The following is a 19,098-nucleotide window of genomic DNA, read 5'->3' as shown; positions in this document are numbered from 1 at the left end:
GTAGCTATGGATCGGAGCCTCCTGTCGATCGGAGAGAGAGAAATCACGGATGTATTACCCTCCTCTGTATCGGGCTTTCTCTGTCAGTGAGGTCTGTCATCGCAGTCAGCTGAAGGTGAGCACTAATGTATGAGCTGCATGTGTGCTTGCTGCTGGTCAGGAGGCCTGCAGAGTAGCCATGAGAGAAAAGTTTTCCCGGGAGAGCTGAGATCACTCACTCTGATAAATTGGGGTCTTAGCTCAAATTGGCCAGCACTAACAAACATCATTCATCAACCACTCATAAAAGCACGCCTTGGGAAGTGTTCATGGGCACTCAGTGTTGAACTGCCACTGCTTTATTCCGTTTTATGAATAATAGATGCATAATTGTATTGCTTATTATTAATGAATGTTGTATTCGTACTTTTAGGTGTGCTGTACTGCGAACCTGGCCTTAATTGTGTTCTACTTTTTCTCTTATGTGTTCAGAACAATTATTTGGCATTCCTGCCTAATAGGTACAAGCAGGGCTGCATCAATATGTTTTAATGGATACTCTGTTAAGATAGTACACAATTAAGTAATCAGTTCAAATAAAGTCTATTGGCAGAGGCTGTGTAGACTCCTTCTCCTTTTGTCTCCACCTCCTGTGCTCACATGCAGGTGTTTTTTTTTTCAGGTCATGTGTGCACGTGTGTTTCTAAGACTCAGTGCTCTCACAGTGAGCTATGTGCGAACAGCCCAGGTGATTAATATCTGCTACTGCACACGAGCGCTGGCTGCGACACATTCTATGAAAAAGAAATTGGTCCTACTCATTGATTTGTTCCTGCGCTCAAATCAATGATCATACACTGTAATGAAAATAAAGTATGCCACTGCAATGTAGTGAGTAATGCGCTGAGCCTGTATGTGTGTGTGGGTGTGTATGTGCATCAGGTTTGTAGAATCCTTAAAACATGAAAAATAATAGATTTGCAACAGGGGATGGCATTGTAATTAGGAGGCACTATGTCACTTAAAAACTACATGTACAACTCTCTGCCTCAGGCTGTGTTATTCCCTAAACCAGCTGTAGGTACTGAGTGTGAGTGTGTGTGTGTGTGTTTGTGTGTGCGCATGTGCGCATGTGTGTGAGGCAGGAAAGCCTGGGGAAACATCTTCCCCTAGTGGCCACCAGCACACATGCCGGCGCACTCTCCCAGGGAACGGGGTCCCCAAATCTGGCAACATAAATGAAAAAAACAATGTCCTTGTTATCACAGCAATATTACATTTCATTTTATTATGATAACATAAGAATGACGAATTGTTGTTTGTCTTTTACTTTTGTTGCACTGAACTACAACCAATACTTATATTCCGTTCTCTGCTAATCGAATAATCTGGAAACTTTTTCCCTCAAAATTCCCCATAATAAACTCTGCACCAATCACACAGCAATGCTGATGGATACCTTCGCTCCCTCGCTTCTCATTGGCTGACGGCTGACAATAAGATTCCAGCTGTTTCCCCCCCCTCCTCCCCGCGCCACAGTTTAGATTGACATCCAGCTCGGCCGGTGAGGAGGGAGCTCCAACTCAGGACGCGCTGTGATTGGTGCAGAGCGGGCGCTCGTTGGGCGGGGAGTGAGAAGTTAGGATCCCCCATCCAGCTGTGTGAGCTTTGCTGATGGACGGAACCGACCGAATACAGTCTGGAGGAGACAAGAGTGAGAGCAGGAGCGCCCGGTCGTTCGCGAGTGCAACAATGGAGAGGGGTGGTGTTTGTGATATTTAGAAAATACCAAAGGTTGCCTCTTTGACGCCTGTTTGTGTTCTGCGACAGGATGTGCAGCAGCATCTCCATTGGATCTTTAAAACACTGATGCGGGATATGCGCTGAAAACCGCCTGTGGATGCAGAGAAAAGTACTGGATTCTTAATTTGAAGAGGAGAAACAGCGGAGGAAAACGCGGGGAAACGAATAGATCACTTATTGACGTTATTTGTCCTTTTTGGGGGGGTTTGTCCATCAGCTCCGTGGAGGAGAAAGGAACCGTCAAGAAGTTTTTGCGCGGTGTTGATATTTTACCTGATGCTGAACGCTGCAGAAGTAGACACACGCCTCACGGTTCCTTTTTGATTTCTAACGGGGGATGGTTCTGAAGTGTTGGTGAGGCCCCAGGAGAAGCTTGGACATCGGAGACAGGGGCCTGGGCGCACCGCGTCTGTTGAGTCGGACCCGCGCAGAAGCGCACCACCTGGAACCTACACGGTCCGCCAGACGCACCAAACCCACAAGACCCTCTCCTCTCTCTTCTCCCCCCTCGCTCCTCTTTTCTTTATCTCTTCCCTCCTCGTCTCTCCTTCTTACCAACCGGGTATTTTTTTTTCTTCAGGCTGGTGTGGACTTTACAGCCACGACAAAAACTGATCATGCGATGACTGAGCGCGCTTTGGGCACATCTACCGAGTCCATTACAGGTAATAAATCGAACGGAAAGATGCTCCGGCACTCATTTGGAGAAATTACCGCAACAAATCAGTTCCAAATGAATGTAGTGCTGATAGGTAATTGATGAAACTGAAGTTTGGAAACGAATTAGAGCAGTGGCAGGCTGTTGTTGCTGATGAGAGGGAGATTTTGGCATTGTTTTTGATGAAAAGGAATGCGAGCCCCTCGTGAATTTTTGGAGGCTCATTAAGAGCTCCATTCTATTTACCAGCTCACGGCAGCAAATATCTACTGAGTTGATCTGCATCCATAAAAAAAATCCTATTGGTGACATTTTTTTTTATGCCAGAAGAAAATGTATGCAATCATTTTTCGGTGAGGTGTGCGCATATTTTCCCAAAATAGCCCCTTCACCACCACCACTGCTCCCTACCGTTGCCTGTTTACACATTATTTAGATAAAAATTGTATGTGCATCATGATTTTTTTCACCATGTGGAAAGTTGGTAGATTTTATTTCAGAATAAAAATCAGCAGGTTTGACTTAATATTTAATGGAATCTTAATAATTCTCCTCTCGCTGCTGCAGACATTTCCATGGCTGTCAGCTATATTTACTGTGTCTAATCATACGTTTACGGTCGCCCTTTGCTTGCAGGGGGTGAATGATGGCCGAGGATGGGGGAAATCTCTCCGGGGTCCCCGACGCCAGGGGCTCTGAGGGTCGCTCCTCTCTGCCGAGGACTTTCATCCGGCTCAACGACCTGTCCGGGGTCGGGATAGGAGGCGGGGAGCGCAGCGAGGTGGTGGTGGAGCCGGCGTCCCCGGCGCCTGACGGGATCTCTACGACCGGGGAGGAAGCGTCCGCGAGCGGCGGGGAGAACCTGCCCTACCCCACCCTGGCCCCCGTGGTCTTCTTCTACCTGAAACAAACCACCCGGCCTCGGAGCTGGTGTCTCAAGATGGTCTGCAACCCATATCCTTTTACTTTTGAGAGTAGGAGTCTGCTCATGCGCACATGCGCGCGCCTCCACCTGTGGCAGGTAAGAAACACCTGCTTTTGGCTGAGCAGCTTTTTCCAGTTGACCTCATGGGTTATTACTGAATGACCATCAGAATCACAGAGTAAGCACATGGTCTGCTTAGACATACAGGTTTTGACATACATCAGGGTTTGTGTGTGTGTGTGTGTGTGTGTGTGTGTGTGTGTGTGTGTGTGTGTGTGTGTGTGTTGATTCACTTTGTTCCTATTATTCAGTATACAAGCTGCATGACTTAATCTGTACAAAAAGACCTGCTCTCAGATGTGTTTGACTCAAATGTGAGTCGGTCCCAGTGGAGCTGCACTCAGTCACCTGACAGGACATGTGGCCGTGTGTGTTTGTGTTTTGCCCCTCAAGCCCACGTTGACTGTCTTTACTGTTCCCACATCACGCTCTGATTCCTCTGAGTCGGTGTTAGCTTCTGATCGATTATTCATAACGAATGCAAGTGATGAAAATCTATTGAACTCTACAGAGAGGGGGCTGCGTGTTATAATTAGTTTATTGATACACACCTAGACCGGCTGTTTATTGAGCGGTTGCCTTTTCTTCGGGGTGAACAGCAGCAGAGGGGTGGAGTCTATTCAAGTCATAGAGCCTTATTGAATCATTCCTGCCACTGAAGTGTATTATTGATTCATAAGTGTACAGACCTGCACTGATTCACCTCTCTGGAGAGGAGGAGAGCAGGAGGGGGAGAGAAAGGAGGCACTGGAGACTCGGTCTCTTAATGTCTGTCTTTCTTTCTGTGTGTGTGTGTGTGTGTGTGTGTGTGTGTGTGTGTGTGTGTGAGGTTTTGGTCGCTGGATGTGAGAGAGCTATGGGAAGGAATGCTTCCTTGGCTGATAGTGCTCCGCTCCGGAGGTTTCAGCCTTTGTTTTTTTTGTCGTAGGTGCTGTGTGTATGTGTGCTAATGTCACTCGGATTACCTCCACTCCTTCCTCCCCTGTCTGCCTCCCTCCCACGCCTCCTCCTCTCTCCATCCATCCGTCCCCTCTGCCTTGTCTGTTGCTTCACATCCTAATTCCCCCCCGTTTCCTCATTTGTCAGTGTGTTAATTGAGATGCCATGTAAGCCTGTCTTCCTGCCCCCCCAGGAACACTGTCCACGACGCAGCTTACACTTGCTGCTCTTTTAGCCCCCCCCCTTCGTCTTCTACTGTTATCCTCCTTTCATCTTTCATTCCTTTCTTCATCCCTTGTTGGTCTCCCAGCTGATCACAGCTGATTTCCATGTCTGTAAATGTCAAATCTTTAAAGGTCTTACAAATAGACTTTTATAGCAGGGGGGCCACATGAGTCCCTTGTGGCTCCTAAGGGAGCAAAGGTGATGCTTGGTACTATTATCCATGTCAAGAGTTCTCAAACATTTTCATTTCACAGACCCCCTACTGACACTCCAATATTAGCGCGCATTCCTATTTGAACTTGACCCTGTGCCTTAAGATTGTATCTATAAGTGACACATAAGGACTATTTAAAGCAGAATTAGACAACTTTTCAAATTCCCCCTCCTAGTGTTTCCCTGTGGTATTACTGTTGGTGCCGCTGTCGAAAAGACAGCGTTAGCAACATGGTTACCGCCAACAGCCTGGCTACTATCCAAGCAAAAAGCAACCGTAAGAATCCCAATTTGACCTGATTTCAGCACGATGAAAAGGCAGAGTATATAAACAGGTTGTGTTAATAAGTAGGTGGGTTTTGTTACTTACTGATCTAGTAGAATGAATGCCTGTTTTGAACGATCTTGAGTCCCGGTGGTACGGGGAAACACATATCAGCAGGGGAACAGACTTTGACACAGTGCTGGTGCTCTCCATCGAGTGAATGCCCCTCCGTTCACTCTTGTTTTACCCCATTTACCATTTTCCATTACTCTCCTTTCTTCACCTTCTTTGCCTCCTCCATCAGCGGGGTTCTTATACTTTTGCAGTATAAAGTTTCCACAGTTATTCCAGTTGTTCTACCGTTAAGCAACCGGGTAAAACAATGCCTCCTCTTGTTTTGGTTGCGCAGTGGCAGATGCACTTCCTTTGTGCCATAATTTGTCCTTCGATTTTTTGCTGGAGAAATCATTATTGTAGCTACAAAGTATTTTACATTGCTCAACTTCCTATCAGTATTTGGATTTAAGTAAAGGACACCTGTTGGGATGGTTTGGGACTGTGATAAAGTGATAAAGTTAACGTTATCCTCGGACCAGCTTTAGTACCACCCACACACCAATATGAATGACGTTGCATGCCAGTTGTTTACTTTTATTAGCATGAATAAGAGTTTTTCAATAAGAAATTACAAACCAATCAGAGATGGAGGATATCTGCAAAAGTATGATTTAATTTAATTATTATTTAGCTACCTGAAAATGTAGACATTAGTATCAATATGATGTAATGCAGTTGTATAATTCCTAAGTTTATATAGTGTTGCTAGGTGTACGGTAAAAGTTGCATTTGTACGATCATTTTTCCCTTGGTACGATTGATGATCAATAGTTCTACAAATCTCTAGATGACTATGACATTTTCAACGACAAGTCATAGCTTCTGTTTTCCCCACAGTAGGAGACAAATCATTCAGTCCTTTTCATTATTGAATAATCTGCCAGTTATTTCTCAATGAATTGTTTAGTGAAAAATACCCATCATAACAAAGCACAAGTGACATAGTTTTTCCGACCAATACTCCAAAACCCAAAGAGATTGAATGGACCATCACAAAAGCAAATGAAAAGCAGAAACCTCTCAAAACTGAGACACTGGAACAAGGTCATGTTTGGCCTCATAGCTTGAAAAATGACTTGAAGATGAACCAATTATTTAAAGCGCCATCGATTCATTTTCTATCAGTTGACTGAGCCTTTCAGCTATAGTGAGAAGCTGCCAAATCCACTCCATCTTAACCGTAACCGTAAAATGATCCAATCAAATATCTGCTGAGATCTTGTGAGGCGGCTACTGTCACCACGCAGCCTCTTATAAACTCTTTGTGCTGTTTCACATAACTTCCATTCAGCATCGTGCACTTGTTGACCTCTTTTGTTATGTTTGGCTTACTCAGAGCTCACACGTCTAACCTTTTTGCTTCTACGTTAGGATTCATAGTGTATCCTATCCTGCATAATAAATGCTGACCTGAATTCGCAGCCCATTGCGTGGATGTACTGCCAAATGAGTTGGTGCGTTGCAGTCTGGATTGAATGTAGGGTATTTTGTCCTGAAATTGGTTAATTTCCTGGAAGCTTTGTACGTTCCTCCTACCTGTCTGACCTGACATCATGTCTTATGGTGGCTAATCTTTTCAAGTGGAATTGGATCTGTGGCTTTAGATCTGTTTGATAAAGTTTTACAAACCTCCCTTTGAAATGTAATGAGGATTTCAACACATTGAAATGACTTGGGGGTAATTAGTGACAATGTTTGAATGTTCCTCTGTATGCGTGTGCACATGCGTCCCCAGGGCTGTAGGGATTGTATTTAGATGTCCTCTCTTCTCGTTTGCCCTTTAATGTCTATCTGTACAGATTTAGGAAAAGGTCACCGCTTCTGTAATGCACTGTAACGTTCCTGAGATCGATCTGTCTCTGTGGCCCCTGTGTGTGTGTGTGTGTGTGTGCGAATCTGTGTGTACACTCATGCTTTGTTTCCACAGAGATGTATTTTTTGCTATATTTTTAACTCTTCCTCTCTTGATCCGTGGCCCTCCTCTGCCGCTCTCTCGGGCTCCCTCTCTGCTTTCTGGTTAAAGAATTAATCGTGCAGTAGTCTCTCTTTCTCCTGCTATAAATACATCCACAGCACACCAGCAGCAGCCAGCTCTGCCTCGGCTCTGATGCGTAGAGACTGCTTCTTCTGTCTGATGCTGTAGACCAACAACACAGGAAAATCCGACTGATCTTGGGGCCAGAATCTATTCTAAACAGGCATATCCTCGGTAAGCCCTCGGCCTTAGGCGGCCTGCGGCCATTTTCAGCAGTCTGAAGTAATTAGGACCCCTGGATACTCGCTGAGGTATTTAGGGTCTAATTGAAGACCCCTGGGGTGTACGCTCTGAGTGATGTTTTGCCCGGCCTGTGTGAAATTCCCTCTGCTGGTTTTGCTAATGATTCCTGCCGAATCTGTGTATGATAGAGAGTGAGAGCTTTTGTGTGTGTGTGAGAGAGAGTGAGTGAGGTTGTGTAAGCAGCGCACACACAAACACACACTTCCACAGGACTCCCGTAGGTGTCTCCTCTCTGGCGGGGAGCTGGATGCTGTGCCAAGACGGAGGAGGAGGAGGGGAGTTTGGGAACACATCCAGCGCTCTCTATCCTTTGCTCACACTGATTTAAGCAGAGGATTACATGGCCCCAGAACAGTGAGGGAGGACACCTGGCCAGAATAGGTGTTTGTCATCACGTTGAAAAAGCCTCATTGGATGGCCGACAAACCACTCGCGCTCAGGGGAGTGTAGGGTTTTTTGGCGAAATATTCCACGGATTTGTTTTTCCTTCTGTTTCGCTCTCTTGCTCTATATTTCAGCAAAGCGGGCTTTCACATTTGTAGCGTGTTGCTCTGATGCGTCTGTCAAATAATGGAAGCCGAAGCAAACACTTACTTAATCAGCAGAAAATGTCTCCTGCCCTACCCGTCGCCTATTCTCCCCTTATCCCTCCTCCTCCTCCTCCTCCTCCTCCTCCTCCTCCTCCTCCTCCTCTTCTTCTTCTTCTTATGCTTCTCTTTTCTCCCGGACCCGTCGCTTTTTTCCTCCTCTGGAGTTAAAATCCTCATGTTGGCTGGAGAGTGAGCGGGGTTGTGTGTGCGTGCGTGCGTGCGTGTGTGTGTGTGTGTGTGTGTGCGTGCCATCTCTGACAGTCTCCAAAATCAGTAGAAGAAGAGGAAAAAAGAGAGAGAGAGCGCATGGGGGAAAAAAAGGGAGAAAATAAAATAAAACCTTGGTTGGAGAGCCGAGTGGGATTTCAGAGAGCATTTTTTAAGAGGTGAAGATGTAGGCCTGCACCCGCCATCAACTTCACTTTCATATTTTTCTCCCTCTGCCCCCCACCCCACCCACCCCTATCCCTCCGATCTTGCAGTTCCTTGGAGAATTTCAGACATCTCCAACTTCTCGCAGTTTGAGAGTTTGATCCTCATTGCAAATTCTATCTGAACTTCTATCATAGGTGCATGTGATCATCTGTCTACATTTTAGAAGATGCATACTATGTGGTTGTGTGTGTGTGTGTGTGTGTGTGTGTGTGTGTGCGTGTGTGCGCGCACATCTTCCATATTCTCTACATGAACTGAAACTGTATGTTCTCTTCAACTGGAATTCTGACATGAACGCTGCTTATGCACTGAGATATTATGTATGATGAAGTATTCATTGACTTAAACATGCAAGGACTCTGTGTGGTGTGCTAGTGTGTGTGTGTGTGTCTGTGTGTGTGTGTGTGTGTGTGTGTGTGAGGTGTGTGTAGGGGGACTTTAGTCTGTGATTCATGTGTCTCGCTGAGCATGTGATGTGACTTGCATGCATTTTGCATGTAAAGTGCTCGCTGCAAGGGATGCGTATCTGTGTTGGAGTGTGTGTGTTTGTGTGTGTATGTGTTTTGCGTGTGTATTTATGAGCTGCACACACAATCGTATTAAAAATTAACTGGTGAATTTAACACGTGCGCAGATTAGATAGTTAGTCAAACACAGGTTTTTATTTAAAACACAACTCGTCAGCTGGCAGTGTTCACGCGAAGTAGATATTGTTGACCGATCAGAAGTCTCTCTGATTAGTTGCTGACCATTCACTTAACTTCATCAATGACCAGCTGTTTCTCAGTTGATGCTAGGGTTGATGAGTTTTTGATCAATCAGAAAACATTTTGGCTCACTGTTGACCAATCAGACACCTCCTTAACTGATCAAAGCCCTACCAGAAGCCTCCAGGACTAGCAGTTGCCTGTTTACACATCCAGCAAACACAGAGCATGAACAGCATTCAATTGGTGTTTTGTTACTCTAATTTTGGCTCTGTTTTGGTCTCTACCAATTACTGAGAGAAATATCTGGCTCATTTGCAGTTGTTCACCTGCTTGTCCTGAATTTTGTCTGTGGATTGTATGGTGCTAGTCAGGCAGTGTACAGTCAGTTTATCAGATAATATTTTGCTCAAAACAGCTGCCTGGGGCTGTTTGTGGGCCAGACAAACCAAAACCATTAGCTGAAAGGTTCTAAAAAGCTATATAGGGCTGAGGGAAACTGCAGAGCTGAATGATAAGTCGAATTATATAATATGACATAATATGGGATTGTTACAATGTGCCACCCCTTTCACATTACACACAGTCATTTGTTCTTTTGTTAATATAAAAATATAGACTGGTGTAGCTTTAAGTAACATTTTCTAATTAAATTTAAAAGTTAATGGTTAGCATTAGTTTCCTATAAGTAGAGGCAAATAAGGGGGCTCTTTCTTACAAGTGACATTTTGCACCAGTCATACAACATAAAATATAAATCCATCTAAGAAGAAGTAGCGACAGAGGTTGTGCTTTCAAAAGCCTCAATAGACCAAAATAGGCTTTCATCTCTTTTTTGATTATAAAGCAGCTCTAGGTGCTTTGTAAATACAGTGAAAGTATAAAAACGGTCAAGCTACACACAGTCTGTATTAGGGTTGGCCGATGTCTGCCGAATTGGCATATGACGATGTCTACAGTGAAACATCGTGATGGACGATGCTGTTGTTGTTTATGAATTTGAGTCAGCGTGTCCCCTCAGTGTTGTCATAAGGCAGCAGTTGCGTATAAGCTCACCACTGTGTATGTGGTGCTCTGACATGAATCTCCAACTGTCATCCTGCAGAGGATGTCTTGGGTTCACCTTACTGAGCCTGTTTAATAAGAAATTAATAAAATGGATGATGGCATCTCCCATTGGCCCAACCCTAGTCTGTATTCAGAAACTGTGCCTTCAAACAAGCCATTAGGACATTTTTAGGTCGGGATGTACAATCACCATCTTCGGCTATCCTGACAGCTTGTTCGGTTGCAAAAACACAGATAATGCTTACGGAAACAAGGTGGGCGGTGCCTGTACAGACCTGTGAGAGTTGACCAATCAGAGCAGACTGGGCTTTTCTGGAGGGGGCCTTAAAGAGACAGGCACTTAAAGGGAGTGTTCAGACAGAGGGTGAATAGAGGTGCTCCAGCAATGGACAGTATGAGAACAATAATGTGTTTTTTTGAACAGTAAAGCATTTAAACCTTTTTTAGTAGACACATGGAATAAAAGTATGAACCTGTAAAAGAGCATAATATGAGACCTTTAACTGGAAAGACCTCCCACATCACATTGCTCTCTGCACCAACATGATAAACCCATAGCTAAAATGCTTAGGTGCATTCTTTAGGAAATCATTAAGAAGTGGGGAGGTAAAAAGAGGACATAGGAACAACCAAATATGTATCCAATGACACTTTTCTGTGAGCTCAGTAAAAACACAGAGAGAACACAGCTACAGTCAAAAACACTAAGCACTGACTTTAGCTGGTATTCATGTAGGCGTGTGTGTGTGGGTGTAGAGCTTTGTTATTGTGCTAGGAAATCTTTGTTGCATTCAGAATTTAATGTTAGTTTGTTGAATATATTGCTGTTAGTCACTGAGCCTTTGCTCTTGGCTGCAGCAGAAGGAAATGATTGAGTGTTGATCATACACAAATCCAAATATCAGCTGCAATATTTACCACAATAATTGCACTGATGTTTTGTTGTCCATATTGTGCAGTTGTCCTGAACGTGCCAGCCTCTTAAAACCCAACTAACATCTATCGTATACACTCTCAACACACACTCATAGGCACCAAGGTTGTTTGAAGAAAGTGAAGGTTCTTCTTGCATAATGTGCTGGACCCGATCCAAACACTGATTCAGTGACAACAGTGATAGATCAGTTTAGTGGCAAAGACAAACTCCTGACACACTATACAGTGTGTGTGTGAAATTCTGTGATTCAGCCACGCTGAAAGTGCCAATTATTGACGAATAACAGGAGTGACAATCAGAAAGCGGTGGCAAGAGAGAGAGAGAGAGAGGCGGTGGAAGGGAGCGAGTCCGAGGCAAGCTCAGACTGCAGTGAGGTGTGAGTAGACGACTCAGTATGAGGCCTGTTCTTAATGAGGAGCTTTGTTTAAGCTGTTAAACTGCAAACAAGCTGAGCACAAAGAAAACCCTTCTTTGTGCTCAGCCTGCAACTCATTTTTCTACTTTCTGTCACTTATTGCTACAGCACTGTAGTTTGAACCTACAGTCACCTCATTACAGCTTTTACATTTTCTGTTGTACACACCTGGTGTTTGGTAGGTTTTCCTGGGGGAAACCCTTTCCTTTGTTGCACAGAAGGTGATGCATGGTATTGGACGATATCGGGCAATAAAGACTTTTAAAGGAAATATTGGCCCGAGATGAACAATTCTATCGATATGACAGGCAGATAAGATGACACTTTAACTATGTGCACATATTGTTGTATTGTGATATGGCATAAGTATTCTTTTCTCGGTTTTAAAGGCTGCACTATAATAACATTTTCTGAACTTACCAGACTGTTCTATTTGTTATAACTTACTAGTTATTGGCACTAAGTTATCCACTTATTCATCATATCCGCATTACTGATGATTATTTACCAAAAATCTCAGTGTTGATGTTTGTGAAAGTGCCACTATTCATCCCTTTAATAATGTCGCAATAGCGATATCAAAGTATTTAATAAAAAATATCAGAATATTTGACTTTTGCCAAGTCCTAGCAACTATGAAGCGCTTTTGCGGAGATTTCCAGATGTCGAGAAATATATTGTGTATCGCAATATAGCTGAAATATATAATAAGGCCAAGTCACCACGCTGTATAAACCGTTGACTAAGTAGTTTTCTAACTGTGCCCAGTGAATGTGTGCATTTTGAAAAGCATTGCATGTCTTTATTCGCCAATGGGCCATCATGATAAGAGTGGGCATAATAAAGCCTTTATTCCACTACAAGAGAGACTTGATGGAAAAAGAGTGTGTATATATGTATATATATTTAGCCTCAGCACAGAACTAAAGAAAACAGAACTCAAAGTCTCAAACTCAGAAGTCTGTAAGTCTTGTGTGTCCATAAGAGACGGAATGGATTCCCCCCAATGAACTGGGCACAGCCAATTCTGGCTATGCCATATGCAATAGTAGTGAAAAGTTATATGCCTATTGTATATGTATGCACTGTATGTTAGATCTGAAGGTTTGTTTCGAAATGTTTGGGAGAAAAAGTATTGTTCAGCCAGAAAAATGATGGTTTAATAGGGACATGGCCCACTTTGTTTGAAACGAAGTAGGGACTGAGGCCTTTATTTACCTCACTAGAGAACTTGGCCCTTTTTTTCAGAAACAGTCCTTTATTCTCTAGTTTCCCAGTTAATGCAAACACCAAACTTACTGCATGTTGTGTCTTACCTGTTCCAGGAATGAAACTCAACACTTGCAGAATTTCCACATCAGCCTCCCTTTCATTGGCAGGTTTTATCATATGAAGAAACTACAGGAAGTGTTGGCTTTCACAGAGACTACATAGCTTAAAATTGATCGAGAAAAATGGCAAGACTGGAATCAATTAGTGAATAAGACTAGTATTTTTGTTTTCAAAAGAGAAAATGAGAGCAGCAGTGAGTACGACATGACTCTATGCTGTTGTACTAATGAAATTAAAGCTGGGGGAATGTACTTTATAATGAGTTTTGAGACATTGTAGACGGCTACAGGTAATTCCAGCCATCCAATATTTGTTCTTGTTGGCTATTATTTGAGACACAGTTCCGCTTTCATATTTCCTGTCGAAGAGTACCACAGACATAAATTCCAAGAAATGATCATAGTGGCGCTCCAGAAACTAATTAACAAATAACTAGAAATCATATAATAAATCCAAAGTCCTCTAGTATGTCTGTCAGGTGTCTGCCTGTCTGACCAGTGAAATGCTTTCGCAGTATTATCTTTACACTGGCAATAGACTGAATTGCTGCATCTTTGGATTCAAAGTTGAGCTCTGTAGACTGAAGCTGTGGTTCTTGACTGTTCTCTGGTAAAGCCATCATCTCTGATTACTTGCATAACCTGGTCTCTCTTAGTAACCCGGTTACTTACAGCTGTGTTTGTGGGCCGGGCCTGGCAGCTGCCTCTGTGTGTTTGTGTGTGTGTTGGCAGGGGAGGACTGGCTAACCTGATACACACCCCGTGAGGCTCCGACCACAGTGATTCAGGGGCAAACCGCAAACTCCACTGTAGACTGCCAGACAGCAGCAGGAAGCACTCTCACTGTCTCTCTGTATGTGTGTTTGTGTGTGTGTGTTTTACTGTGTGCGTTTGGTTGTGTGTTTGGTGTGCCTGCGCATGAACGTCTGAACGTATTTTTGATGTTTCTAAATTGGTCTTGACTGATTTACATATGACCATTGATGAGTTTGACCGTATACGTGAGAAAGACCCAGAACTGAGTAGAAACGAGTGAAAACTTTATACCCTGGATTTTTCTGAGGTCTCTTGTTTGTCTTTGTAAGTGTGACTCTTTGATTGAGGGCGAGGCAGCAGCAGCCAACTTTTACACACTTATGTTTAGTTGCGTTGCCTAATTTCTCTCTTCAGACTGTGTTGTGCTCTTCCACCCCCGTGACTCCGGTGGCCTAGTTAACAAATTAATGTGAATCCTGTAAAAACCACAGGCTCGCTCCCCAACGGAGGAAAAGGAAGGAGAGTGAGAGGAAAAGAGAAAAGAGGAGCAGCAGAGGTGTCTGATAACAGGAGGTAGTGAAATGAAAAGGGAGGGATGGAGTGTAGACTTTTACAGACGTGCCGTCTTAAAGAACTCGTCTGTGGCCCTGTAAAACAATCACTTCACAGTGTGTGTGTGTGTGTCACACGCTCATAATCTTTGCTCTCGCCTCCGGCTAAAGGATCTCCTCTCTCATACTGTCTGTGGTTTCACATGCAGTCACGTGTGTGTGTGTGTGTGTCGCTAGACAGCAAATTTGTCAGTGATTTTCAATCAATTATTTGTACAGGGAGAACAATTAGTGCAGATAAATCCCTGCTGTTAATTACTGCTGCTCCAAAAAAAGGCTTGACATGATTAAGATGCATTAAAAAAACAAACAATTGTGTCACTGTCATCTGCAGTTAATGATCAGGAACGGCGTACTGGTTAGATTATTGGTCTGTTTGATTGTTTGGTGGTTGGTTTACTGTGGTTGGGTGTTTAACAAGTTGGGTGGTTAGAATGTTGTTTTACTTGTTGGTAGATTGATAGGTTAACTGGTTGGGTAATTGATTGGTTCATTGTTTGAGTGGATGGTTCAATGTTTTACTGGTTTATTTGTTTATTGAGTGATTTCTTGACTGATTAGTAGATTTGTGGGCCAACTGGTTGGGTATTTCGTTCGATTCGTTGGTGGTTGGGTGCACTGACTGGTTAGTCGACTGGTGTGTTGACTGTTGGGTGTCGGTTGGTCGATTGTTTGACTGGTTGGCAGGAATGGTTGACTGGTTGGACGGTGGGGTCTTTAACTGGCTGGCTTGTTCGTTGGTTGGTTGACAAGTTTGTTGGTTGATTGGTTGGCTCATATACTCTTACATATGAAGTGAAAAAAATAGTCAACCCTCTTTGCTAGCATGAAGAAAAGGAGTACCCAGATCTTGAGTTTAGTCCTGGAAACAGCAGAGGGGTTTCCTCTGTTTGTTTATTTAACTGTAAAGATGGACATATGAATACATACAACCCGCAGTCTACACACATAAATAGTGTACAGAAAGGACTGAGGAGATGACCTCTCTAGATTTGTTTTATTTTTTGCTCTCTTTCAATGTGTTTTTTCGTCTTCCCCGCCCCCCCTCTCCATGGGCTGTTCCGTGAGATGGCTGTAAGTTTATGTAGGACTCAGTCCAGGATTTTCCTACCAGCTTTTTCTCATTAGGATATTGTAGAAGACTGGAGCTTGGCTGCACAGAGTGGCAGCAGAAGGGGGGTGGGGGTTCTGAAGAACGAGGAGGATGGGGGTGGGCAAGCTATACACTTACTCTTACACAGCAAAATCTCATCGGGCACCTGAATCGAGTTATCTTTAACTGTCTTACTGTGGCTGCATCTGTCCCACGTCATAGCCGGAACCTCTCTCCTTCACCTCTCTACTAACTCCTTCTCTTCTCCTTCTCCCCTCTCTCCATACCATCACCTATTCCAGCCGCCGCATGCTTTCCCTGTTTCCAGATATATTCACTTCTTGGCTTCTCAAACACTGGACCCCTTCCTTTTTTTCACATCAAGCAATGAGAACAAAAGGAATCTGTTTTTGTCTCCTTCCTTTCCTGTCTTTCTTTTCCGTTTTGACACATTCCCGCTCCACCTTCTGTGTGATAACATCCCCTAATTTCCAGCTGTTATTTTCGCCTTAGATTGATTAGTGAGCAGCACAGCAGGAGGTGCCATGTCTGACACAAGAACTCTTTTAGGCTGTGTTACTAACTAGGGACTAACTGGGCGTTGACAATCACCAGAAATGACTGCTGGTCTTATCTCAGTACCAACACACACACGCTCATCTCACGAGAAAAACATTAAGGGCGTCAGATCAGTCGACTGTCAAATCAGCCTGCTGTGGAATTGCCAGTATTGTCAATAATTCAGACACATGCAGACACGTACAGAAATACATCTTCTTTGTCATTTTTTTGCTCTTTTTTGTCCCTCCCTCCACCTCTCCCCTCCTCCCTCTTCGTCTCTGTATCTCTATCTCGATCACTCTCTGTCAAGTCATCAGGACACTAATCAGGATTTTCCCGCAGCAGGACCGGGGAGTCTGGTGAAGGAGTTCGAAAAAAAGAGAGATGTCTTATTATAGATAACAAACGAGGGATATAAATACCTCTGGGGGCGGGAAGCTTATATAAGAGTCATGATATGTCCGTTGGCCTCTCAGCCCAGTGTATGTGTGTGCATGCCTGCATCTGTGTGCATGTGTGGCCTGTCCAAAGCCTTGTTAAGCTATAGCTTCTGTAGTCCATTGCTTTAATATATCTCTTCCATTAATGTAAAAGCAATATATTACACAGTGTAATCATACAGCAGCAAATTGCGTGATAGTCATTCACTCAATTAGCGTTCTGGTTCCACAATGTGCCTTAAGCTCACTGCACTGTTCAGCATAACATGTGCAGTAAGCCTAGTTTGTTTCAATTAATATAGATACAGTAAAGGCTGAGTGGAAACTAATGAACTTTACCAGCCATGGATGACCACCAGAGGGGACGTGTGTGTGTGTGTGTGTGTGTGTATTAGCATGTGTGTTTGTGTTTTCAGTCATCATGGACGTCTGTTGTGTCTAATCCCCCTGTGGTGTGTGTAATTAAGAAAGAGCCTACAGTAGGATGGAGGAACTGGTTTTGAAAGTGTGGCCATGTATTGATGAGCACATGTGTTGTGTGTATGCATGAGCGAGTGCTCGGTCAGTGCAATTGACCACTTGCTGAATCTCTCCCCTGAACAGAGATTGTCCAATCATGGCTTAGCAACTGTGAGCAGAAAATTATATATATATGTACATTCCTATGTTCCTATATAAGGGTGTAGTGGTAGCTCCATTGTTGCTATGGTTTCAGCAACTTGTTATCCAAGTTAATGTTTACCAAACACATTAATGTCATCTTAATAGCATTTTTGAAAACATGGACAAAAAAACATGACTCTAAAGCCTCTTGCTTTTCCAAGTGCGAGTATTTGAGCTAAGCAACCAAAAGCTGTTGGAATGAAATACACAATTTTACTTTTTTCCTTATCATAGTGGATACTTAGGGTGAATAGCTCAACAATGCAAACATTGTTGTTTTTCATTTCAAAATATGTAACTGATGAGGATGTTGTCTTTTTGTTTGGGAAATGTAAGCTTTAGCTTTTAGAATGATATAATTTATGTAGCCATCAAGTGCATAATTAAGGCCCTTTAATGGATTCCTATTTTAAAATGAGCAGCTTGAAACATTAAGATCTACCGGAGACGGAGGTTCAACCAGGCCATGGAGCTAATGTTAGCTTAGTTAGCTAGCTAGCAACAGCCAGCAACAGTTGTCATTTCAGCTGGGAAATTGATGGTGACCAGCCAGAAATGAGAAGCCTGCTTTTGTCTATCTTTGTTACATCTTGAACCCCCTTTTTTTTTTATTACTGCCTGTTATCTCTGTAAAATGTATGTGCTGTGAGAGAACACAATGCTTATACATCATTAACTAAAGGGGGAGCAGAGCTTAATGAGTGGGCAGTAATTCCTGTATGTATGACTATAGGGATAACCCACGGGAATTGCAGGCAAAGCTTTAGTGTACAAACATTAGTCAACTCTGTGTATGTACGGTACATTTTCCATATTTGGGTGTGCAGTTGGCTTGTGTGCAGCTAATGTATGGGACTGTGTGTGTAAATGTGTGTGTGTGTCTATGTATGTTGTCTGTGTACTTACTTTTGTCATACTGTAATTACTCCGCTTCACTTCAGTGCCCTTTCACTGTGATCCGTTTTGCTCTGGCAGTGGCACTGACATGACAATAGACACGCAAACACACACACACACACACACACACACACACACACACACACACTTCTGGGCTCTCTCCCCATGGCGTTTGGCCCAAATCACTGTGACATTTACAGTTTCGCAGCCATTAGAGCTTAATGTCCCATGTGACTGTGCGATAGTGGCTGCTCCAGAATCAGATCGCAGCATTTTGTTAGAGCACCGAGCCTCAGCATCCTTGTCGCTGCTGCACCTGCGCTGGGATCAGCTGAGGAGGGAATGTGATGCAGTCCCAGGAGCCTGAAGCTTACCAGATTTAGAGGCGTTTACAAGGTCAGGTGAAACAGGTGTAATCTGTTAGACGAATGTCACAGATCAGTGCATTAGCACCTGATGATAGTCATCTTTGTGCAGGGGCTCAACATCAGCTGTGTTTCACACAATTATTAAGTGAAATTTATGTGAGCAGTAAAGAATATAAGATATGGATGTATATATGTCTGTTGTGCATTTTGAATTGTCAGTAAAATTATTTGTGGTATTATTTAAAGTATTGTGTAATCTTGAAAGGTTAGCAAAATGTCCTCTGCATGTACAAGTACTGAGGCAGCGATTTGATGACAAAGCAGAAAAAGCACATGTGTCACTATTGACACTAATAGTGGCTGAACTCATTTAGGTGTTCCAGTTTCAGGAGCTGGTGATGAGCATGCTGGTTCACTGGCATGGCTTACTGGGACACTGAAATAGAACAGAGCCATTGTTATCTTTTTAGTTTCATCTGTGTTTTACCTGCTGTGACAAGTGAAAGTGTCAGCTTTGAAAACAGTTGAATTTATTGAATTCAGCACATTTTTATTTAGAATAAAACAGTCAGGAATGTGAAGCAGTGTTCAAGCAGAAGAGAGCATCAGATTGCGAGAGAAAGACTGTCAGGTGTTCATATGAGTTTTAAGACCTGTTCTATTCATAGCCTTGACAGTTTCCTGAAGTCACCAAACTCCATATATTTAAAATATTAGATTTTTTGGAAAGGCGCTTGTTTGTTTGTATGCTATATATGAAGCCG

At 43.4% G+C, this 19,098-nt stretch overlaps 1 protein-coding gene across 1 annotated transcript in view; it reads left to right on the top strand.

Moving 5' to 3' along the window:
- Positions 1-3,086: 3,086 nt before the first annotated feature.
- Positions 3,087-19,098, top strand: part of cacna1g (calcium channel, voltage-dependent, T type, alpha 1G subunit) — a 268,885-nt gene continuing 252,873 nt past the window's right edge. The window contains exon 1 of the mRNA XM_073490161.1: positions 3,087-3,394. Coding sequence (XP_073346262.1) covers positions 3,087-3,394 — 308 coding nt within the window. The remainder of the gene's footprint in view (positions 3,395-19,098) is intronic.

The sequence above is a fragment of the Pagrus major genome, chromosome 20, assembly GCF_040436345.1.
Source record: "Pagrus major chromosome 20, Pma_NU_1.0".
In the NCBI taxonomy this organism is placed as follows: domain Eukaryota; kingdom Metazoa; phylum Chordata; class Actinopteri; order Spariformes; family Sparidae; genus Pagrus; species Pagrus major.
The sequence above is the reverse complement of the archived record's forward strand: the minus strand, read 5'-3'. Positions and strand labels throughout refer to the sequence as shown.